Source organism: Python bivittatus, unplaced genomic scaffold (assembly GCF_059951505.1).
Source record: "Python bivittatus isolate LINGU-HERP-01145 unplaced genomic scaffold, Pbiv_v1 ctg000440_np1212, whole genome shotgun sequence".
Taxonomy (NCBI): domain Eukaryota; kingdom Metazoa; phylum Chordata; class Lepidosauria; order Squamata; family Pythonidae; genus Python; species Python bivittatus.
Genome location: NW_028277063.1, coordinates 2,685,940 through 2,710,856, shown reverse-complemented (window position 1 = coordinate 2,710,856; position 24,917 = coordinate 2,685,940). Strand labels below are relative to the sequence as shown.

Here is a 24,917-nt window from a genome sequence, read left to right as displayed (position 1 = left end):
AAAAGGCAAGGTATGTTACTCCTGCCCGTCCTTATCCTTGGAATTTTACCTTCTAAAGAAAAGAAAAATTAGTATGGAGATTTTTATTTCTTTTCCCCCTTGGTTTCTTAGTCTTACAAAATGTTACTGTTTTTCCTCCTTTTCTTCCTCCTCCTCTGTTCTATACATGCAAGGAATATACATCTTTAGGAAGCCAGAGAAAAGTAAAGTCCAACTTGTTATTATCCCGAGAGGCATAGTGGTTGTTGATTAGGTCTTGGATAGGGAACGACCCGGAAATTTCCGTGCAGTATGCTCGACAGCGTAATTGTTAATTTGGGTATTAGTTTCTGAACTTGCCCTGTGTTTCGTATTCTAATTTTGTTAGCCACCTTGAACACTGAATCAAATCGAACAATAGACATAAATAAAGAAGGAAGAAAGCATCCATACTGTGTAACAAAAATAATTGGAGAAAACGCACATCAGCCTCAACTTAGTAGACATAATTGCCCATCCACTGTTGACACTCAGAGTAAGGAGGAAATAAAAAGGAGAAAAACAGAAAGGAATGAGGAGAATGGTGCAGGCTAGCTGAGCGTTTTGTGGATAGGGGGAGAAATGAGACTGCAAAAAAATCTTTCTCCAAGGCCGTTGGCACTCGCTGAGTCTACTCTTAGTTGGAGTTCCCAATATTCTGCAGTATTTGACAATGGCTAAGACAGAAAACAGCTACCAATAACTAGTTGGAAGCAGATGTGATTCTTAAGCAAGGGCATCCGTTGACTTTAGTGCTCACATCATTTATAACCCCATTTAATTTCTCCCATAAATGAATTGTCATTCACCTCCATAAAGAACTAAAATCTTCTTGCAAATGACCAAAGGAAGACAAAAAGTGGCTTTTATCCCTGATCTGATTCTGTGTAATCCTTGCTTTAAAAGGGTTTAAAAGGTGGTGGTGATGGGATTTCACAGTCAGCATGCTGGAAATTTGGCAAAAAGCAGGATAATAATTGATCAGACCACTAGGTGGCAGAAAGAAATGAACATTTAGTACTGACAGCAACATTCTGATCTAGAACCTTCCTTCCTTCCTTCCTTGTAACTCTGATTGAATAATTAAGACACAGAGCTGAACACATCAATTATGGTTAAGATACTAGAACAATAGTGGGAGACCCAGCCTCAAGTCCACTCACAACCATGGAAACACACTAAGACTTCAGGCCAGTCACTCACCCTCAGCTCATCTTACGGTGGTGGTGTCCTTGTGAAAAACTAGAAAAGAGAATAGTATGTACACTATATTCAGCTCTCTCCAGGTGGAATTTAGTTTTGTGTGTGTGTGTATGTGTGTGTGTGTACACCTTCCAGTTAGAGTTGACTCCTGGTGACTGGTCCCTGCAGTTTTCTTGGCAAGATCTTTGGAAGTGGTTTGCCCTTGCCTTCTTCTTTCTAGGGCTGAGAGAGAAGCAGCAGCCCAAGGTCACCCACTTGGTTTCATACCTAAGGCGAGACTCACAGCCTCCTGACTTCTTAACTACCACACCAAAATGGCTCTCATTGGAATATAAGTATTACAAATAAGCAATTTATCCTGTGATGGGGCAGAGTGACATGGGAAACTCTGTATCGTGAACTGCACAATTCTTCTGGGGAGGAAAGGAAAGGAAAGGAAAGGAAAGGAAAGGAAAGGAAAGGAAAGGAAAGGAAAGGAAAGGAAAGGAAAGGATCTATTTGAGCTATTGGTGGACAATATTTTGGGTATCCAATATTGCAGTGGGTGGAATAATGATGCAAAGCGTCTGGGTTGTATGATTTTTCCCTTGTGGTTGGAGGTAGTTGGAGGGGGGGTCTCTTTATTTTATTATACTATGTTAAGCCAATTTTAGAGATTATGGAACAGTTTTTGAGTTTTTCCCTTTCAAACTGCCACCAGTTCTTCTCAACTATGATGGGGGGGGCAGTCCACAGAAGATGATCTTAGGGACTTAAAGCTGTCTTCTTTAAGATTTTGGCAGGGAGAAGCCATCAGAAATGGGGGGGGGGGACCACCATTGAATAGCCTTCTTCAATCTGATGCTTTCTAGATTGTACCAGAATTTCAGCCAACATAACCACTGGCTATGAAATGCTAGAAGTTGGCATTTTAACATAACTTAAGGGCATTAAAAGGTGTCAGACCTTCAGGGCAAACCAGACTAGGGAACCAAAGTCATGCAGGCGAATAATACTTTTATTATAGAGCTGTTGTAACAGAATCTTGCAAATCTGAATGTGCTCCCTCCCTCCCTCCCTCCCTCCCTCCCTTTATCTTCATGAGAACTAGGGAAGGTATTGTCTGAGAGGCTTTTGCGGGTTAGGGTTTGGGCCCATACTCAGATTTCTTTTATCTGATCATTATTTTTGTTGCAATTCTTTCTTCTGTTCCTCTAGGTTCTTCCTTCTTCCCATTACAGAAGACTGGCATGGCAGAGATTTAACACGAAAGCACGCCTAGGAGCATGTCTCCCCAAAGTGCCCCAGCAATGAGGTTGCTGTTCTTTCTTCACCATAGTGGGGGTACCTTTGAAGATGCCTTCTTCTTCTTCTTCCTAGGCAGGAGCAGGTCACTGAAACAGCGGTATGCTTGGAAACCATCCCATTTCCACATCTCAGAAGGGCGTGTAGATGTCATAGGCAGAAACCGACATTGCCTTTGGGGTGGCAGCAGAGGCGAGACATTGGACTCCTACTGGAGGGTAGACATTTGGCTCCATAAGGATTCCATAAGTTGTAGAAAGCACACAGGGCTGGGAATCGGGGTATGTATCATATCCCAGCAGGTTTGGAGCAAGGGGATCCAGGCCAAGCAAGTTCTCCTTGGCGATGGGTTCAAAAAATTCATCGGGCTCTGGCATGAGTGACTCAGGCGAGAGGCACCAACTGGGGCTTGGGTCTGGAGCCGCAAAAGCTTCCGCTATGCCTGAGAAAGAGCCAGATGAGGTCTGGGCTGGCTGGGATGTGTGGGGCTTCAGAGGGGCCGTTTGCTGGAGTGCCTTAGGCAGTGCCAGAGCTTCTTGCGAAAGGATGGAGGAGGCCAAGCCGTGAGTTGCAGCCTCGATGTCCGAAAAGCTTCTGGAGGTGGGAGGAAAGGAGAAAAAAGCAGTGAGGTTTCCTGCAAGAGCGAAAAGCATTAATGAAATGCTAAAAATTATTCACAGCAGAGTGTTGGGTGGGGGAGAATGACTGTAGCCCAGTGTTGTCCAAACTTGGCCACTTTAAGATGAGTGGACTTCAACTCCCAGAATTCCCCAGCCAGCCATGCTGGCTGGGAAATTCTGGGAATTGAAGTCCACTCATCTTAAAGTGGCCAAGTTTGGACAACGCTGCTGTAGCCTGAAGAACAGTTAAGAAAGTGTCACATTTCAGTACAATAATGGGGATGTTACCATCTCACAGGACTATTGCAGAGAATACCAAAGTAATATATGGGACGTTCATCCTCAATAAGCACTTGTAAAAGTAAGGGTGATCAAGTGGCATTCCTCGTGATGTTCTTGAGCCCCATTTTATTGCTCCCCCAAACTCCAAAATTATGCCATTAAAATTCAACACCCCCCCCCCACCTTCATTGCTACCATTCTTGGCCAATTTCCTATCATATAAGAACAAATACGGGACTATTAATCCTCCATTTTCTTTGTGTTAAAATAAGATTTCGCTTATTCTGCATTAAAAAAAACTGAATTCTCTGCAAAGCCAAAACTGTCCTTGTGGCCCTCCCCTCCAAAATCCAATTAAAAAATAAATCCCTGGTGTAAAGAGGACTACTACTGCATCCTTCCCCAACCTGAAGCCCTCTAGAGATGCTGAGACTAAATGGATGGTTACAACTTCCAGAAGTCTATGTCAGCTGGGAATTCTCAGAGTTAAGGGACCAACAAATCTGAAAGCATTGGTTGGGAGATGCTGTACTGTTATATCCAGACACTGCATGGGGAACTGCCTTCTTCCACCAGCAGACCTAGAAGGTCCCTATTCATTTTAGGATGGTGGCTTAGAACAGGTCTGGTTACTCCAGAGGTAGGGAGGCTGAAACCATTCCAACAGTACCTGCATATCTGGTTCTGAAGGAACCGCCGGAGATTCACTTTCCGCTTAGTAGGTCGGCTCTTGCGGGGCCTCTGCAGAGCACGCATCACATGGGATGTTGCTGCTGACACAAAGGTGTACAGATCGCTCCCACCTTCAGCAGGAGTCAGGGGCTGTGGTGGAGGTGCCAAAATTCGGTGGTTGGGGTGAAGCATTCTCTGTCTCTGTGGGAGCGAGGTTCAGTTCCAACTGCAGTGCACAGAGGTCATGGCCAATTATACAACAAGATGAATGACTGTGGTTTCCCAGATCACCCCTGGGTCCCTTTTTAAAAAATGGTGTCATATCAGTTACCTTCCAATTTTCTGCACTGAACCTGATTTGAGTGACAAGTCACATACTTTTGTTAGGTGGTAAGCAATTTCACATCTGAATTGAGAACTCTCAAGAGTTCACTGTCAGGAGCCAGTGATTTGTTACAGGTAGTCTCTTAAGGTATCTAGAATATCAAGACTTCTGGAGGAAGAACGGTGTATTGAAGATGGTTCCGCAAAAAGTGGAGCTGATGACCGCAACAAAGAATAAGTAGGCTGGCTCTTCAAACCTCTTTCTGGACAAAGGACAGGATGAGAGATTGCCCACAAGTGCTCCAGACAGTTGCAAGGAGACCTCAAGACAGCCGTCTCCAGTGCGTTTTGAGCACTGGGAGATGAGGGAATAGTCATCTTACTCCAACTGGGGTCGGCGCCTTTGAAAGGGACACTATGTTCACATACTTCCTTTTCTAATCTCTTTCAGAAATTGCTTGTTAACTACTTTTCAGTTATTAGAAAACTTTGGATTGACAAGTTTGAAAGCATTAGGTGACTTTGCCTTCTTAAAGAAATAAAGTTTAAACTATAAGCTTAAGAGCATTAATTTTTTAAAAAATAAACAGCAAAAGGTGAATTAAAGCTATGATTTTAGAAAGCTACAAACAGACTAAGGGTCCAGATAAATTTGAAATAAGATTTTAGAATTAATTATAAAAGAATCCTTTCTATGGGAAAATGCTTTTGATTTTGAATTTATGTATATGTATATATATATATATAAGATTTTACAAATTGGGCGCTAGAGGGAACTAAAGATTTCAATTAAAGGAGAAGAACCCAAAAACTTGACTAACAGTTATAGAATGGCACAAATATTCTAACACTGGAAATATTGAAGGACACTTTTGAAAAATTGAGTCAGAAATTAATATTAACAATGTCAACAGCACTTTCTGTCTCTATGGATAGACTGTGTCTAAAAAATGTCATGGAAGAGAAGCAAGTTTTACCTGACAAGACAGAGACTGAGTTGAAAGTGGATTTACAAATGACAGGTTACAAGAATGACATGGAAAAAGATGTTACACTGGACATACAAAAGAAACTGGCTGATGTTTTAATAATTAAAAGGGACTTACGAACAATAAGCCAAGAGAGTGACCTGGATAATTTTTCTATATTGGTCTTACAAAAGAGACTTGTTAAAGCTTTGAAGAATCTCATTGGAAAGGACAAAGAAGAAATGAAAAGAAATCAAGTTCTATGACGTTATTTGAATGGAATAATGATTAAGATTGTTAAAAATAAAAGGAAGGAATATAAAGTTGGTTTATTTGATCAAGGTTAAAATAGATATGTTGTTATTTCTGGTAGCCCTTAATGGACTTTTGCTGACACCAAGACTGAAACGATGATTCTTTATGGATTTGTTTATAGATAAGAGATGAGATATGGGAAGAAGAGATCATTTGTTGTAATTTAAGAGATGAAAAGTTACTAAAATTGTTTATACTGGTGATAAAGCTTGGGAGTCACTTCTTTATATATTTCTTTTATTTTTCTTTACTACATTCTTTTCTTTTCTTTTTTCCTTTCTATTCTTTACATCTTTCTTTTTTTTCCCCCTTTGCGCCTTTTACTCTTCCTTTCTATTTTTCCATCTTTCTTTTTGTTTGTATTAGTTTTTACTACTGTAATTATAATCTTTAATAAAAGTACTTGAAAAAAATATCTAGAATAGATAGTTGTTGTTTACTCTGATTCCCTCCCAGAGAAACATAATGAAGGCTAAGGTATCTTTCCTATATCATTTATCCATTTAATTTCTCTGCAGTCTCCTTCATTCCTTCCTCATTTAACAGCCTTGAAGCAGAAAACTCTTTCCTTGGCTGGTTTTCTCCTTTGAATATATTTCTTTTATTTATTTTTTTCCCCATAAGCTTCTCAAATTCTTCTGCATTTCTTATTATCACCTTATACTTTTTCTATTAGAGCTTGCATTCCTTTTTGTTCTTATTGGGAAAGACTTCCCTTTCCTGAAGGAAGGCTTCATAACTTTTTTGCAAGTCCCTTCATTTTTGAAAAGTTCCCCCCTTTTTAGTCAAATACAACTGAGTTGGACCCTGATGGTAGCTTCCCACTTGCATGTTTGCTGAATGCAAGAGCATTATGGTCACTGATTCCTACTGATTCCACAACAGTTACACCTTGCATTGGATCATTACTTAAGATTATATCTAGGGTGGCCTCCCTTGCAGTTGTTGTCAAGCCCAGCTGTTCTATGCCTTGATCATTTAAGGTGTCTAAGAAATGTAAATTCTTTGTCATGTTCTGAGCAGTCCATGTGAGGGTGACTGAAGTGAATTTCTCCTTTGCATACCTCCCTGATTCCTTCCCATACCACCATCAGCATTTTGATCAGATGGATGATAGCATAAGATTCTATGGAGGGACCTGGTCTTCCATTGTTTTCTGGTATGTTACCTTTTAAACCTTCTTTGGCTATGGAGAGTGACATCTCCCCATTGTATCCTTCCCTGTCCTTTCTATAAACTTTGTATCCCAGAAGGACTGTAGCACACTGATTCTCTCTATTCTATCAGGTTTCTTGTGTAGCCACTATATTTATGTTCTTGTTCGCAATAAAATACTCTAATTCACCCATCCTAGCTCAGAAACTTGGAGCACTGGTATAGAACCATCTATAAATGGTGTCCTTTTTCAAATGTCATTGTCCTGTCATTGGTTCCTAGTCCTAAATTGCAGCTGGCTTAGGATTTGGGTAGTGTAGAATTCATTTCAAATCTAAATTCTTTATTCAGGCTATGCCTTAAGGAACCAGAAGCTACAAATAAGCTAAAGAAGTGGTGTGCTTCCCTTTGCTGAATGTGTTCATGCAGAGACTAGACAACCAGCTCAACACAGAAATCTGGATTGGTGGCCCTTTCCGACTAGATTTGATGAGCCAGTTTAGGTTAGGGCCAAAAGTTTGTTATTGTAGAGAACCATGGAGGTGACCTTGAAGCAAACATTCAGATATCATTACTTTAACAAAAAGGACAGAAGCATTATTTAACGGGAAGGGAGATAGTATTAAGAAGAGACTCAGGATGGATCCTCCATGACTTACTGGGATATAAGAGGAAGGAGAAAAAAGCGTCATCAGATCTGCAAAATTCCAATAGCCTATCTCAATAGCTTATTTCTAGTCCTTCTGTGGTTTCAGAGCTGGTCTACTTCATTCAGGTTTGAGATCAAACCTTCATCCAGGTTTCAGATCTGGTCTACTTCATAGGGCTGATGGATACAGTTAACCGGTTAGCTACAATTAGGGAAGGGCAGTACATTAGTGCTATGGTACACTCTTCATAGACAGAAGTCCTTGGTTAGGTCCCTACATCTGCAGGTAAAGCTGGATAAATTCTCCCTTGAATTCCTGGACAGCTGCTGCTAGTTAACATCAACCCTACTGAACAAGTTGGACCAATAGTCTGACTCAGAAGAAGGTACTTTTTTATGTTTGCAATTTCTAGGACATGCAACGTTGCCCTCAAGGAATTTCAACAGTGGCTTATAGCAGCAAGTAACTAACTATAATTCTGATTATCTGACTGACAGTTCCTGTTCTCTCATTCAGACACAACCTTTGACAATCTACCTTTGAACATAAAAAGAAGAGGTTGTATAGACAGAAAGGAAAACATGCTTCCAATCTCACCTACCTGTTCTTTGACGAGGAAGGAAGATTCCCATTAAAGGTGCCAATATGTGCCAATCTTCAGCCAGTCGTTCCTGCGTCGTTTTCCATTCTATTCATTTTTCCAGCCTGACCCTTACCCCATGCTGCTCCGATCAGTCCTTTTCCACTATGTTTTCTACCTCTTTTGGGAGGGCTGCCTGAAACTGGTACCCAGCACAGAATAAAGGATGATAATGAAGCTTAGGAACGCCACCACTTTCTTCTCCTCCTCCTCCTAAAGCACACCCACAATGCTTTAAAAAAACCAACAAAACCGCACAGGGTTGTTTGCTTGTTAGCTAAGGGGGAGATAACGGGCCCGTCTTCTCCATCAGTGGTGTTGGCTCTAATGCAGGAAATATAGCCCCAGTTTAACTTCAGGGATCAACATTTCAACAGGGTATCTTAAAAGCTTTGGTAACTCAAGAGACAAAGACTTTGGCAAGATATCTGGAAAGAGTACCTTAGAGCTTCTGGCAGGGTCATCAGAATCCCACTCCCCATCTTAGCTTCTCTAGGTGACGACTTAGAGATATCTCTATATTTTCTTCTCCCTCCAGAGCTTATCTAAAATGTTCTATAGAGCTGAGGTCCTCTATCCGCACAGGTCTCCTTTAACTTAATGGGCTTACTTCTGAGTAAACCTCTGCCGATTGTAGCATAAAATCACTTTTGACTCGGTTCCCTCACTTTACTCCTAATAATGCCCATCTCTCTTCTTTCCTGTAAAAATAAGTGGTGATGAAAACGCAACCTCGTTAATTTCTTCCCGCAAGGCTGTGATTAAAGGCAACATAGTTTTCCAGGTACGGGGTGGAAAAAAGTTAGCAAGTGTAAATCATGTCTGCATTCTGCCTGTTCTAGGCCTTTATATCCACTCCTCTTAATTATTATTGTTAATATTTCATGCAACGTCACCCCATTCACTAACTGGGCTTGCAGACACTTTTTGGAGGCAATAGGTTAAATCTATAGCTAATTATTTTCTGCAATACTCACCAAATTATTGTTGCTTTCATTTCCTTCCCCCCACCTTCACTTATTCTCTCCTGGTGTTTTATAGCCCCTCAGGTTGAGACCCTCAGCAGGAGCTTCCTCATTAGCACATATTTGTCCCTAGGATGTGGCTGTTATTGCCACTTTCACCCATTTCAGATGTCCTCACCTTCACTGGTCGCTGAGCATTCAAGGCACCATGGAGATACCAGCCACGGGGGAGAATTCGTTAGCACAAAAGAAGTCCACACACTTGCTGGCCTTCCCCTTCATCTTAGCACCCCGAGCGAACGTCCTGCATTATAAAGGCAATTATAAAGTAATTGGTCGTCGTATTTGCCATTAAACACAGCCTCTCTGCTCCCAGAAAGAAAGGTGGGAAGACGAGAATGAGAAATAATTGTTGAGTCAATGCAAAGGTTTAACCAATATCGCCCTCTCCTTTCCAACTTCCTGTGCTCAACAATCTAGCTCATTATCAGCTGTTTGGCTGCTGATATGAATACCTCAGAGGGCAAAGTCAACTGCTTGCATGTTAAGAGCCATCACGCAAAATAATAAGGAAAGGGGGTAAATTTGTTGTCAGGGCTGTTTTATGAGGAGCAAACTTTCAGGGACCGTGGTGGTGGAGGGCTGAAAGGAGGCCATAAAAGCAAAGCAGAAACAAAGCAATAGCAGGGGAAGGGAACAATAATCTTATAGTATCTCAGTATTCCTCTTTCAGGCAGTTGAGATCTTGGGAAAGAGCGTATCACCTGGGAAAACAAGCTAAAACTGGAATCAATAACCTTCAGCCCTCTGGGTTTCTCTTAGCATAAAGTCTTTGTTTGTTTGGATAGAAATCGCTGTTAATTCCCAATCTTACTTCATGATGTATATGGTATTGACTATTACCATTGATATTCATATATTATTTGGATCTCAGCACTGATCAGTAGTTTTTAAAACAATACAGTATACTTTTCTTTGTACATTTAAGCTAATTAATAAAATACTGATAATTTTTACTTAACTCTTTGATGCTTGCAAGCTCCCTCTTTATTGGCATTGTGTTTTATTATCTTTGCCTTTTTTCTTTTTGTTGCTTTGCAGGGGGCTTTTCTTATTCCCCCCCCCCCACTTTTCCTTAAAATGCCTATTTTAAAAAATAGAAAGAGATAACATTCGCTCACAAGTCTCATACACCCTATCCCGCCCCACTCTGGATCCAACAGATCTCTGTGATTGCATCCCCAAATTTTGTCAGCAACGTTCTCATATTTCAACTATACATGCTTTTTTAGTTTTAAAACTGTTTTTAGTTTTAAAAAAGAAGGGCAGAAAGGGTGGGCTCAGCCTCTGTGAAGCAAAATACTGCCATTCTTAAAGATGATGATTCTCACCTTAAAGCCTCCACTCTCTCTGAACAACCAGGAAAAAAAATGCTCCCCCCAGCCCCATGCCTTCTGGAATATCAGTGCTCCCTGCCCCTTCTGGCCTTCAAAACTTCCTTTCCTTTCCTTTCCTTTCCTTTCCTTTCCTTTCCTTTCCTTTCCTTTCCTTTCCTTTCCTTTCCTTTCCTTTCCTTTCCTTTCCTTTCCTTTCCTTTCCTTTCCTTTCCTTTCCTTTCCTTTCCTTTCCTTTCCTTTCCTTTCCTTTGTTGTCGACATCTAGCTGACAAATGTAAACAGCTTCAAATACTTGGGAAGCATCATCTTGAGCGATGGGTCATTGGACAAAGAAATTGACTCCAGGATCAGCAAGGCCAGCCAGGCACTCGGGCAGCTGGGTACTAGAGTGCTCAATCAACACAACATCCATATCTCCACAAAGCTGAAAGTCTACAACACTGTGGTTATCCCTTCTCTCCTAAATGGATGTGAGTCCTGGACTCTGTACTGAAGACACTTCAAACAACTGGAGAAATTTCACATGCGCGCTCTCCGCTCCATCCTTGGTATTCGTTGGCAAGACCATGTCTCCAACCTGGAGGTCTTGGATCGCACAGAGTCCCTGATTATCAGAGCCCAGATGCGGTGGGTGGGACATGTCATCAGAATGGATGACCATCATATCAGTTGCTCTATAGTGTACAGGAGTCTGGGAAGAGACTTCGAAGTCAACCACGCAAGTGCTACAAAGACACTGTGAAAGAAACCCTACGCCACTGTGACATCCAGCCAAGGGAACTAGATGCTGTGGCTGCTGACAGAACCCGCTGGCGAGCCCTGTGCTATGAAGCCTCCACCGGTTTTGAAGACAGGCACCACCAAAAACTGAGAGAAAACCGTGAGCGGTGTCACAGAATAACACCCACAGTTTCTACAACAGTGGACTTTCAGGGCCCCCCTTGTGCTAGACCCTGAGCTTCCAGACTGGGACTGCAGAGCCACCTCCGTGTCCAAAGATAAACTGCAAACAGTGTGTCTTCTCTGAACCCGAAGGACTACCATATACTGTAATTGAATAAAAATACAATACAGTTCTTATTCCTCGTGGTGGGGAAGACTATGAGCAAGTGGATCATGGGGCTGCAATCAAAAGAAATACGAATAGAGTTGGGCTGTATATTTATTACATGACTTGTGATTTAATAAATCCACTATTCCTAAGTGATGTAAACTTTAAGTTTCAATCCTAAACCCACTTACTAGGGAGATTCAGTAAATATAAGGGGGCTTGTTTTCTCACTTCTGAGTTAACTACGCATAGGATAGTTCTGCAGATTGATTGTTGGAGGCAGGTCTGGGTCCTTGGAACAGCAAGAATCAGGCATCCAAGCCCTGCTCTGTCCTCTTCCTCCAAAAGTGGAATCAAAAGCCTCTTTCCAGACCTCCATGCCTCACCTCAAACTGCTTCTCACACTAGGGTGGCAAAACAAACTCTGTGCATGAGCAAAGATCACTCTCATGTTCACAGGTGAGTGTGAGAGGCCAAGCCTTGCACAGAGGGAGGTGTTTTTGTCCATAATTTCTTCACTGGCCCTCTTGGCTCCTGTGTCAGCTTTCTTCTGCTGAAAGGACCAGAAAAGGGTCACCTCTTCTGGAGTGAGGCCTGTTGTGCCCAGAAAAATGTTCAGGGTTATTTCATTTTGCACACATTCATGTCCATCCAGATTGAAATGTCTGTTTTCAATCAGGAAGACAGGTTGGTATATGAAGGCGGTCACATGTAGACCTAAGATACTGGTGAGCTCTCTTTCATGGGAAGTGTTCAGAGGCTGGACAGTCAATTCTCTGAGATAATGTAATGTGGATTTTGAACTGAGCAGTGAGTTGGACTAGATGCTATATGATCCCTCCAATTCTGTGGTTCTATGGGGAACCTATATGAACGTTCATCAACAACATTTTAACTAGCCAGGTCTCTTTGTCCTCCATATTTATAAAACACGAACAGCATTCATGAGCTTATTTTGGATAATAGAGGAATGACATCATGCATTTCATCTTACACATGCTAGCAAGAGCTAATATAAATCATAATTTATATTAAAACTTCACTGAAACAGTCAAGATATTGGAAAAGGGAAAAAAAAATCCCTCTTGGACAGGCTCAGCTCAAAACCCAGGGTCTTTCATTGTTCTTGAGAGAGCAAAGTTGAGTATTTGTAAGTTGAACTGTGGGGTTTTCTGACCCACATCTGCTGTAGTGCTGCTGCTGTTCCCTCTTTGTTTATTTTTCTGCAAGAGGTTGGCGCTGGTGTACAAATTAGGCACGGTGGGTGGGAGCCCCTTGCTGGCTTGGGGCTTGGATTTGGGATAGCAGCCAAGGGAGGGCGTGGGCTGTTCCCCCCAAATCACACAATCTTGCCCTCCCATCCCCAAATGGTGTCTGGCTACCAGGTGGAAGGCATAAGGGAGGGGGGAAGCAGCACACAAAAGCAGAGAGCAGGAGAGCTAGTGATGGTCGTATTTCCAGCACCCCATCTGCAAGCTGTGTGAGGCAGAAGGACGCCCTGACATTTGATCTGAAGATCTCATGGAACAGTTGGTCTAGGCTCCGGCAACATGGGATCTGAGCTCAAGAGGAATTTATCCTCGGTGCTTTTAGGGTGTGTGACTTGCTGGCAAGAGGAGCTACAGAACATCCCCAGTTTTGGCCTCCCCATGGGACAAGGGGGGGCAAACTGCAGCTCAAATATGGCCTCCCTGGCCCCATTTCTGAAACCCCCCATTTTCATTCTGCTAGAATTTAGTGGCAAATCACTGCTTTTCAGGAGCGCAGCTTTCATATTTTTGAATGACCATAAGGGGCAAAAGAAGTGCATTAAGATTTCTTGAAGTCATCTGTTGATGTGGCCATAAAACAAAACCCAACCAGGGGCAACCAAGGGTGTCTATGTGTGTGTCAAGAAAGTCAAAATGGCAGCCATGATCATATGGCCACCATCTTGACTTTTTCACACATGCACACATACACACACACCTGTGGACACCCCATACCTGGGAGCCTGTCCAGCATCCTCATGCAACTTGTTTCCTACCTTTCAGTGTGATAAAAATGTTCTCTCTTTGCCAGGGTTGAAGTAAAGGTTCAACAGTTTCTGCACACAGACTGGGGAGGAAGCCATCTTGTTCTCCACCTCAAGCTGTAACAAGTTTGGGGCCGGCCCTGGCCCTTATGGCAGTGCCTCCCATTTGCAACCTCCAAGGGACAGTTTAAACTTCCAGGGACCTCAAAAGAGCCATATCCCACCACATCATTGCTACCCAGAAACCAAGGTTTATTTCAAGGGCTATCCAGAACGAAGGGTCTGCTGTGCAAATGGAGGATTGTTGTACTGTAGAGAACAACCAACACAGTTGAGAGACAGAACTCAAGTGAAAAGCTGTATATCAAAACATAACACCAGAATGAGATGCCAGGGAGGAATAGTGTCTACGCCCCCCAAAGTATTCTCTTTAGTCATCATGTTTCTAGACACCATGAGTGAGAAGATGACCTGCACAGAGGAGCTGTAGGGGGGAAAGCTTGCCACCCAGCCCCATGGCATCTCACCAGGAGAAATCTGGTTTCCAAGGCAACCTGGAAACGTGGAGCTCCCAATTTTCAGGGAGCTGACTGTGTGAGGAAAAAACTTTGCATGTGCTCAGATGCGATATTCCTTATTCCACCTTTGTAAGATGTGATCCAGGACTTCCTGTCCACTGCCTCAAGCCCAGACATTGTTTCTGGGGTCTTGCCCTGTCCCCAGTCTGAATGCTTAGATTGCTCTCCAAGAAAACCCCATGCATTGGAGGGTCGTGAGGTTAGACAAACCCAGCAGCGCCACACAAGTTTGCTTTGGCCAAGTTCTGGATTGCTGACGAGGATTCCCCCTCCACACGCTCTGCTTCCTGGCTCAGCAGATCCATGCAGCTCAAGCCAGCAAGAACCTCTTCTCAAGCCAAGCCAGGGATTAATGAAATGGCGGTAAGGATGGAGAAGCTGGTGCTGGAGGCGAGAAGGAGGGAGGGACATCTAAAAGCAGGAGGGACTGAGACCATCCCTGAAGTGAGGAAAGGAGGGGGCCAAAGAGAAGGGGCACTAAACAGCAGTGACGCAAACATGAGTTCAGGATACAGCAACACACAACGGAAGAGGGGCATTAAGCAATCCAATGCGTTAAGCATTGGATGATGGATTATGGAGTGTTCCTCCCACCATACTGTGGCTCTGCATATCCCTGAGTGTCTTGAAGAAGGATCTGAAAATCTGTTTATTCAATAAAGGAGACAGACTGGTGGAAGTGGCTATGAACAGATGCTAAGAATAGTAATAGGGCTGTTTTGCTGTAAATCTCACTAGTAAAGGCAGATGGAAGGTAGGTTTAGAATTTTATAATTGTACTGCATTATCTTCACTGCGATCACCAATGTATTCTGCTTGATTTTATTCCTTTTGTATAATTTTAACTGCTGTTTAGTGCCTATTGGTTAATTTTGCAAAATTGTGGTTGGGCTGTGCCCTCGTGGGGAGGGTGTTATAAATAAAAGTTCTGTTTGTTTATTTGGTCCCCAGACCCTTGCTTCTGTTCACACCCACGCCAATGAAACACACTAGTGGTAAAGCACATATGCATTCAAACACCCCACAGGATGATATGCACATGAAATTCTGAGAGACATCTAACCGAAAACAGACTGACACCAACATTTCACATCTGCACAGTGTTTCATTCACAGCCAAGAGACTTACATCTCACTTACGAGCATCGCCTTGTCAAATAACATATTTGCTACAGACATAAAGCAAATGGAACCTGGGCCTTTCTGGAAGGAGCCACTTAAGTGCAACCCTGTGCTCAATGCAGGAATCCAAATTAAAGTATCTCTCACAGATGGCCGTCCAGCCTCTGCTTGAACACTTTCAGTGAAAATTAACTCACCAACTAACTCAGTAAATTGTACTGCTGACAAACAGCTGTTCCTTTTAGGAAGTTTTTCCTAACATTCAGCCAGAATCTGCCTTCCTGTAATTGAGGACCATCATTTTATATCCTCCATTTTGAGACAAAAACAACTGTTTTTGACCTTCTACAGGGCATCCCTTTGCAGGCTTGAAAAGCATTACAATAACCACACCACTTTTTTTTTTTTTGAGAAAAGCGTATTTTCTCAATGCTAAACAAATCCAGTTCTTTCAGTATTTCCTTAGGACTTATTTTCCATCCTCCTTTCCCGTTTTTGCACCAGTTCTAGTTTCACTAAATCTTTCTTAAAATGTGGTGCCCAGGACAGAATGTTCTTCATATGCTAGATTTCTGAAGCAAAATCTAGCCAATGAAGAATAATTATAACTGTAATTATTACCTTCCAAGATTTGGAAATGTATGTCTTATACATGTATTTGTTTTGAAATTGATATTTTCACCTTTCTTTTTATGGGGCACTCAAAGTAGCTTACAACTATTAATTTGATCAATGCTGCCTAAAATCTATTTCCCTTTCTGGAACCCCATCACATTATTAACTTTGAACAGCTACATTTCACAATCCTTTTTATATACAATATTTCCAAGTCAAATATCTCACATGCTATACCTCTGCATTTGATTTCCTTTTGCCAGTGAAGAACTTTGTTTGCATCTATCTGAGTTAAATTTCATTTTGCTATTTTTCAGTCAAAATCCTTTTAAATGTAGGTGCCTGTCTTCGAGAATATTAGTATGCCATCTTGTTTTCAATAATGTGAAAATCTGGTAAGAATTCCTTCTACCGATTCATCCAAACCATGAATGAAAAAGTTGAAGTAGTAAATTTTTTTTTAAAGCATTACCTTGTTACTTGGGGGTTGCATTTCTGTGACAGTCACAAAAATTAACATGCAATATGACTAATGCTGCCTACAAATCCTGTGTTCATTATTTGACTTGTTGAACATGAGTGTGCAACCCGTATCATTAAAAAATATGTACCGTAGCTACTGTGTAGATATTGCCCAGTGTGACTAGGTTCACACAACATGCTAAGCTTAGATGGGGTGGGCTGTTTATAGTTAAATACAGTTGATTTGTTTTGGACAGTTTGATTAAAACTAGGATAGTTTGATGAACATTAAATCTGGCATATTTAAATGATGTAATAGCGAGAGTGTGAATAGACGGGTAGACATGAAAACAAAATCAAAGACAAGAGTATGGAAAAGCTATCTGTTGCCATCACCTTATTCTAGTGTAGGAAACAGATGGGTCAAAAGTCATGGATTATTTTTATTTCACTCCTTTTCATCTAAGGTCTGTCTTTCTGTGTCTGCATTTATGAGTTTCTTTTGTCCATTGATCAATACAGTCCCCTTCTGTCTTTCTATCTCTTGGTTATTTTTTCTTTCTCCTGGTTGGCATCATTCCATGGAAAGTTGTATAGTTATGCCAGCAGGGAGTTGGACCCTGAGTGTATGTCTGTTTGGGGTGGAGGAGGTGGAGAAAATTCTGTCTGTTTCCATCTTCAGACCAATCAGACCCCTAAATGTTGTCCCACCACCCGCCCTGTAGTCCCTGTTGCTGACGTGCTGTCAGAGTCCCACCTCAGGGTTGAAATAAACAGGCTTCTCAAAATAGACGGGAGCTGCACCAAGGTTCAACCCCAACATACCGATATTAGCAGGGTGCGAAGAATGTGAGAGAAGAGAATTTGCAAACTCAGATACACACAGATCCTCTTCACACACAGGAGACCTTGCGCCATCACCGGCTTTGAGTGTGTAGAGGAAAGGAAGAAGGGAACAAGGATTGGAAGAAAAAGCTTCTTCATGTCTGTATTCAAACCAGTGACCATATGCATCAGAGACAAGAGAGATGGGGGGAAAGTGACCCCCCCAAAATATCCTTTACAACCTCAAACCAATTTTTTTAATACAGCAATAGGATGGAGCAAAAAGAAGAATGGGAAGGATCAAGAAGAAAACAGATAGACTTATGGATGGAGCAGTAGACCAAAACGTAGAGAGACAAAGAGATGATAAGATATGTGCCAAACTTAATTGATAAGTAGAAACAGAGACTGATGGACATCTAGTACGCTTTCCTTGAACTCTCTCCTGAGGACTAGAATGTTAAAAAATTCTTCTGAGCAACTTACCCTGGACCATTTCCCCATGATGACATCATCAACAAACTTTTCTTCGTGGCTACTGCTAGGTAATGGCTCCTTATCAGAAGGAGGTGAATCAGCTGCAGTCCTAGGAGCTGTGTTGAGTCTGATGTGTGTTACTGGGGTGGCCGGCAACCTCTATGCCCTGGCAGTAGTGCGGGCCTCAGCCTCGGCCTCCTCTCTGTACGTCCACCTGGTTAACCTAGCCTTGGCTGACCTTTTGTATCTCTTGACAGCCCCCTTCATTGTTCATAATGGGCTGGTGAAAGATTGGCCTTTTGGGGAGGCTGGGTGCCGGATTCTGCTCAGCCTAGACCTCCTCACCATGCATGCCAGCATCTTCTTGCTGACCCTGATGAGCTGTGAGCGCTACACTGCCGTGGTGCACCCGTTCCAGGCTGCCAGCCGTGCTCGGCGATGCAGCCGACCTCTGGCCATTGCTGTTTGGCTCCTGTCCTTTGCTCTGGCCCTCCCCATGATGGTCATGATTCACCAGGAGGAGCGTACAATGGGGAATGGAGCTGGGGTACGCCGCCTCTGCTCCCCCACCTGGAGTGAGGAGCAGTACAGAGTGTACCTGAGCATCCTTTTTGGCACCAGCATAGTGGCACCTGGGATAGTCATTGGGTCACTCTACTGGCGCCTGGCAAGAAGCTATTGGCTGTCGCAGACCCGTGGAGGCCTGGGACGTTCCCCCAAGAACCGTGTCTTCCTCCTCATCCTTGTGATTGTCTTGGCCTTTTGGGCCTGCTATTTGCCCTTTTGGATCTGGCAACTCCTTCCCCTTTACTGCCCATCGGCAGCCCACCTGCCCATCCACACGGAGATCTCTGTCAATCACCTGGTGACCTGCTTGACCTACGGGAACAGCTGCATCAACCCTTTCCTCTACACTCTGCTCACACGCAACTACCGTGAATACCTACGTACTCACCGACGAGGGGCTTCCTGGGGCTTTCTGCCATGCCTCCAGAGCAGAAGCGGGTCTCAGAGGGAAGGGGCTACAGTCGCCTGAGCAGATACAGGTAAGCAATGGGGGACACTGGAGGAATGCCCAGATGAGTCTTGCTCACAGGTGGCACGGGGGTAACTCAGAGAATCAGGATTGAGAACTACTAAGGTTGTTTTTCAGATGTTTGGGACTACAACCCAATCATCCCCACAACGCATCTGGAAAACAAGAGAATGGCACAGCCAGTGTGCCCAGGTCATGCGTTAAGGTGATCAGTAGGAACCCTAATTCTCCACCGGATTAGGTTGCCTCCAATTCTTTGTAATGTGCAGATCAGAGAAACCACATTAATTGCGTCATTAGCAATTAGCATATATGTCAAGTTTTCCCCTTATTCCAGACCCTCCCCAAAACGCTTAGTAATTTTTCCCTTGGGGGAGCTCTGCAAGAAGAAATAACTCCTGCTGAGTAAAAAGAAGCTGGGAGAAGATTTGGCCTCCTCTCCATCTATAATGCAAGGTTAATCTCTCCTCTGTCTCCATTGTGCAGTTGTCCTGCCTCCATAATCTCTAGATCAGAAAAGATCCACCAGTACCAAAGTCAAGTTGGGATTGTAAGAAATGAGGTGGTAGGAAAACGGAATGCAAAATTAAAGATGGAGAAAACTGTACTGGGCTACCTCTTGTCCTCATTGTTGAGCCAGAGATAAAAGCCCTTAGTAAAAATTGTTTCTGCTACCAGCTCATTCTCGGTGCTAGTAGATGGGCCTTTTAATAATTTATGCAATGGATTGAGCAAGCTCCTTTTTCTACCCAGTTGGAAGATGAGTCAACTTCACAGTAAAAACAGGATGGACGTTTAATTGGTATTCAGCTGTAGCATTTGTATTCCATCTCTCTGTAAGAAACTGCTTGCCCGCCCAGTCAATGGCAATGACTGAAAACCGTGTAATCCCTAATTGCCCCGAGTTTCTTCCTTCTCAGCCCCACAGTTAGATTACAGATTGCAGAAGAATAGGGAGTTTCTAATTAAAAAAGGATCATAACCTAAAGTACAGCTCTCCAAATAAAGATGGTCAGATTGGTGCTGCAAATTTTATTTTAGCATTCTTCCTTCAGCAATAAAATAAAAAGGAAGGAATGCAAACTGATTTCTAAAATGAATTGAGAGAACGTAATCAGGTTTAAGGAAGTCATAGGAAATCTGCCAATAACACTTCCCAATTTTTGGGAAATATGCTGAACGGTTTTCTAAGGCGCATGATTTTTAATCACTGTATATTTAGGATTAGAAAATATTAATAATGGGTTTATTTGAATACACACAGAAAAAAGATTTTTAAAAATAATATAGTGTGTCATAGAAGTAAAGGTTCCGTGTCTGATCATATTTTTAAGGTTTTATATGACACATTCACACCCAGACATATGAGCATGTTTTTTTCTTAGTTATAAACTGAAGGAAGAAAACACACACACTTGCCTTGATTTTGAACTTATCAAAATCAGTCAGTTTTCTGCTGCTCTAACAAAACCAGAATAATGAATATGTGTATTCTTGTGACAGTAGTGCATTAATACAACACCAAGTTCCTCTTTATTCTTATCATTAATTTCATCACAAGTGTCTTGCCATTCTCTTTCACATTAGAAAAACTAGACTGCATACCGCCCACGGTGACTCTTTGGAATGCTGAAAATATTAATCTGGCAAAGAAACTAAAATTGTGCATTTCCTCTGAAAATGCTTTGCTAATTTCCTATCTTTAAATATTGGAAGTAAGTCCCTACAGATTCAGCTTCCAACAAGTTCAGTTGGATAAATAGGGCCATCTAATTCCTAAAATGTTGCTGACTAACAAGAAAATTTGAGCTCTCTTTTGAACTTGCAAGCAAAGCTTTACATTGTGATGGGTGCTCCCCAGAACAGAAAATCCCACTTTTAATTTGTTATTTTTGTAATAATACATTAACTTCAAACTCTAATCCTACCCTCACTTACCTGGAAAAAAATCCTATTGAGTTTATATAGGATTTACATCTATGTAAGAATATAATGTGTTGGGATTTAAGCTTAGAGTAAGTCTGCTGAAATTCTTGGAAATGGGCAATCACAAAAATTGCTCTTTCCATTTTTTTTCACTGAATAAAGATTCTTTATTTTCTAGATTAGCTAATATATTATGCATTATTTTTAAGGCACTAAGATCAAACACACATTGCCCAAATTATTTATTTACCTGTAAAAACATTAAATCTAGGAACATTCATAATTTCTAATTAGGTAATTTGGAATTCTCGGGGGGCTAGACATTGAACATTATTATTATTATGGTTGGTTGAACAATCAGCCAGGTGTTTAGACTGGATTTGGCATTTTTATCCACCATTATTATTATTATTATTTCTCCAAATATAACATTATTCACTGCAGTAACCTTTCTTTTGTTAAGATATAGATAAATAGATAATAGAAAGATAGTTTGGGGTCCCAGGCAAATAGGTATATATTTAAAGAGGTTAATGCTATTATTTTCACTTTTTAAATGTATTACAATAAGGTATGCAAATTATATAAATAAATGACATAATTTGTAAATGTAATTCCTTTTCCCCCAAGAAAATGGTTCCTATTCTGAAATCAATATATTTAGAATTGTAGCAGCAGAAATTAATTCTATATTAATGTTTGGTTATAATGGTGCTGTTTTAAATGAGCTAAAATTGTGAAATTGCATCAATGCTAATAATAATTACAATCAAGCAGAATTGAAAAACAGCATTTGCTTTGTTCTGAATGTAATATATACAGGAATACAGAAGACGTTGTGATATATAAAACTGTAGGACAAGGCAAGAGATTCTATGGCTGAGGTAAAATACACGGAGGGTGTGTATAACTTTTTGAGGGGCATAAGACCATCGTATCCAGGGTCTAAAGTGACTTAGCTTGTTATTTGGAACTAGTAGAGCAGAGTTCCAAATTGGGAAAATGGATTCTACACAGTCTTAGGCCCCGATTCTTCTCTTTTATAATTAATCTTGTTGCTTTTCACCTTAATTTCACTTTAATGCAGATTTCGTGTCTTTTCTGTCTTTAAGGAACGAAGAAATGTATCTCAGATGCTTCTGTCTGAGCTTTCCCTTGTCTTACATCTTCTTCATCCATGCTTGATGAAAGAAAGCGTGCCTTTGGACAAAAATGTAGCACAACATTCTTTGTTAAACATTTCATTGCTGGGGCAAAAGCAGAACTTCTGTGGCCACGTCTAGAGGCTGCTTGCCTGTTCTAGAATAGAATTTCCAGGTTTTTATGCACACCAGTTTTGTAAGCAACCAAAGAGCAGAAAGTTAAATGGTAAAGGTGTTTCCTCATCATTTTGGTGCATGCCAATGGACAGTTTTAGATTTTTGTACAGGGATGAATAATACTTAACTTGGGCACCACCTATTTCAGTGAAGTCTATCCTGGGCTCTTAAATCTTCAACGGGAGACCTTTTGTCAATAGCTGCTGAAAATATTTGTAATCTCAGCATCAAACTCTACTTTTCCCATGGCAGATCCTAAATTATGAAACAATTTGCACTGGAGTAGAGGCTCCTCCCTGTTGAAGTTTAGGAGGGGGTGAAAAAGTGTAATTTTTTTTTATGTTACTTGTTTTTACTGGTTGGTTAGATTGGATTTTATTGTAAATAAATGTTTCTAAGCTGTCCAGAGCAACTAAATGGAGTGGGTGGCATATCAGTGTTTAAATAAATTAACTAAATATTTCCCCAAGTTAGAAGGATAATTTCTCATTGTTTTTTTTTCTCTCTCTTCTAAGCAGCCATTCAGTGCGCACTTCATGTTGGTTTTATGTCTGCTTTTTAATTTTTATTGGGGGGAGGCAGGTAATAGGTTTATTTCAGGCTGGACAATCCACAAGTCTAGGACCAAATTCCGCTAATGAATATCTCTGGTTTCTGTGGTTCCCAGAAATCCCCAGGATTGCACTCCCAAGTAACATGACATGATTTTGTATAATGAGTTAAGCCCATGACAACATGCCAATTAATGTTTCATGTTTATATGGTTTCTAAAAATAAAGTCTCCTTCACACTGAACTTAGCTTCTGGAAACTTCATGGGCATGTCCATTTAATTTTCTTCTTCTTCTTCATATAATAATCTTTCAGTAATACAGAAATGGTTTACCACTGCATTCCTGCAGGATGTTTTTCGACATCCCAGCCTAGACTAAATCCTTGGTATTTTTGGTGTCTCTCATCCAGGTATAATAAGGTCTAGAAGTATCCACAAGGGGGTAAAAAAAAGTCAAGAGGGCAGTTATGTTCCCATGATCAAAACTCGAACCCTTTGTGTAAATGTGTAAAAAAAGAATCAAAGCTTTTATTGCACCTTCACAATGACCATCTTGACTTTTTAACACCCCTCCCCCCTGCCTAATTCTGGCATGCTGCTGCTTAGCTGAGCTATGTGATTTCTGCTTGTGTGCAACTGTTCCACATCTGTTGCACTATTTCCTTGCACTGTTAAAAGATACAGTAAATATATTTTCCCCAATATCCCCCAGTTGCCCCTTCATAGCAGGATAATACTTCTGTTCTGACTCCTCCTTGGTAGTGTACATGAAATGAAATCCACTTATCTCACTTTCTCATGCATGGATCGTCATTACCCATCTCTGCACGACAACACTGCATCAACTGATTCATAGGCTATGGGTGCAAAACTTTTTCTGTGACTTTCCAGTGCAAGAAATATTCCATGGCTACGCATCCTGGTAGCCTCCAATGTGTTGAATTACAGCTCTCCAAGTTCCAAGACAGAGTTGTAGCCCACGGAGCATCTTGGGTAAGGCTTTGTTATTTTGAGTTCAAGAAGAAAATTTAGGTACAACACACATTTATGGAAAAAAAGGTAGAACTGAAAGGTGACTTTAATGTCAGAAGATATTTCCAAATCAGCAGCATTGCCTGGCTCCTCAAGTAGATGATGCTATCAATTACTTCCCACCTTTCCACACACAGTGGAAGCCAACGTCCACTGCTAATATTCCAAAATAAGATGCAGATAATTACAACTACATAAAATGTTATTAGAGTGGATCCAGGATCAGGGATGTCCACAAGGGGTGTCAAGATTGTGGCCACAACCACACAACGGAAGCCCCACTCATTCTTTCCTACACTGTACATATGTGATGCGTGCAAGTAAAGAGCAGGATTTCAATCAGATGGTCATGGCTACCGTCTTGACTTTTTTTGACTCACTCCCCTGCAGATACCCTGTCCAGGATCCAGTCATATAGAAAAGTGTCCTGCAGCACTTGAAAGACTACATTATTTTGGTTCAAACATTTGATTCCGCTTGGCCTGATAGCGTATGAATACTGAAGCCTCAAATGCCAAAATAGCTTGTAGGTGTAAATGTTGTCTTAGTTGTGATGGAGCCATGCACAGAATCCATATCAATAGAAGTGCCAGTGCTTAACAGCTAGTGTAGGACAGTGATTCGAGTAGAGGATCTGGAGTTGAAAAGTTCAGGTTTACACACTTGTTGAATCATTGGGGCCAGCTATTTGTTGTTTGAATCAATGCACACCTTGTAACCCTATCTGTAGCCCAAGGTCAGGATTCAGAGCCTCTAGGTTACTTCTTTTGACATCTGAGGCAGAAAATTCCGTAGGCCACTCTTATGATAGAAACCAAGGTTAAAGAACTAACAAGTTGCCTTTTTCCTGACATTTGAAATTAAAGCCCTGAAAGGATCAGCTGTTGTTGGTAATCCCAGCAGAGTCAACCTAATCTCCTGTACCTCATAAATTTATTCTGAGGATTAAAGCTCACTCATAAAGGATGGGGACAAACATGTAATTAGTAGCCTGGTTCATTTCCTAGCTCTAAGATCTCTTCAGTATTAGACCACTCTTACAGTTTATCGGGGGGGTGGGGGGGTGGATAGACAGATAGATGATGGATGGATGGATGGATGGATGGATGGATGGATGGATGGATGGATGGATGGATGGATGGATGGATGCTGTAGGATGACATGTTTTGATTGGGGGAACAAGGTAGGCCTGGGCAGGATGGTGACTCAGATCAGCAGGGACATATGTATGTAGGTAGGTCTGACCTCTTCATGTTGTCCTGGCTTGGGTAGGGTGGCATGAATTGGACTTTATTTTGTTAGCTGTCTTAAACCTATTTCAAGACTTCCATCTTTCATGGGATTCCTACCTCAAAACTGCAGGATATTATGCACCCAATTTATGGCCAGGACAATTCTGGTCCACACAAAAAATCT

At 41.6% G+C, this 24,917-nt stretch overlaps 2 protein-coding genes across 2 annotated transcripts; one reads left to right on the top strand and one right to left on the bottom strand.

Annotated features, from left to right (window-relative positions):
* Positions 1-2,275: 2,275 nt before the first annotated feature.
* Positions 2,276-9,576, bottom strand: CUNH19orf85 (chromosome unknown C19orf85 homolog). The gene is given in 4 exon segments (XM_088142639.1): positions 2,276-2,714; positions 2,717-3,099; positions 4,078-4,305; positions 8,093-9,576. Coding segments are annotated over 3 exon segments (636 nt in total). The 5' UTR covers positions 4,272-4,305; positions 8,093-9,576; the 3' UTR covers positions 2,276-2,655.
* Positions 9,577-17,098: 7,522 nt separating this feature from the next.
* Positions 17,099-22,701, top strand: LOC103065045 (urotensin-2 receptor-like). The gene is made up of 2 exons (XM_007443255.3): positions 17,099-18,682; positions 21,711-22,701. The coding sequence occupies exon 1, from the start codon at positions 17,617-17,619 to the stop codon at positions 18,670-18,672; it is 1,056 nt and encodes a 351-aa protein (XP_007443317.2). The 5' UTR covers positions 17,099-17,616; the 3' UTR covers positions 18,673-18,682; positions 21,711-22,701.
* The last annotated feature ends 2,216 nt before the right edge of the window (positions 22,702-24,917 follow it).

What these genes read in the sequence shown, in the direction of transcription:
- LOC103065045 (XM_007443255.3), top strand. Translation starts at nt 17,617, where the DNA reads ATGTTAAAAAATTCTTCTGAGCAACTTACCCTGGACCATTTCCCCATG.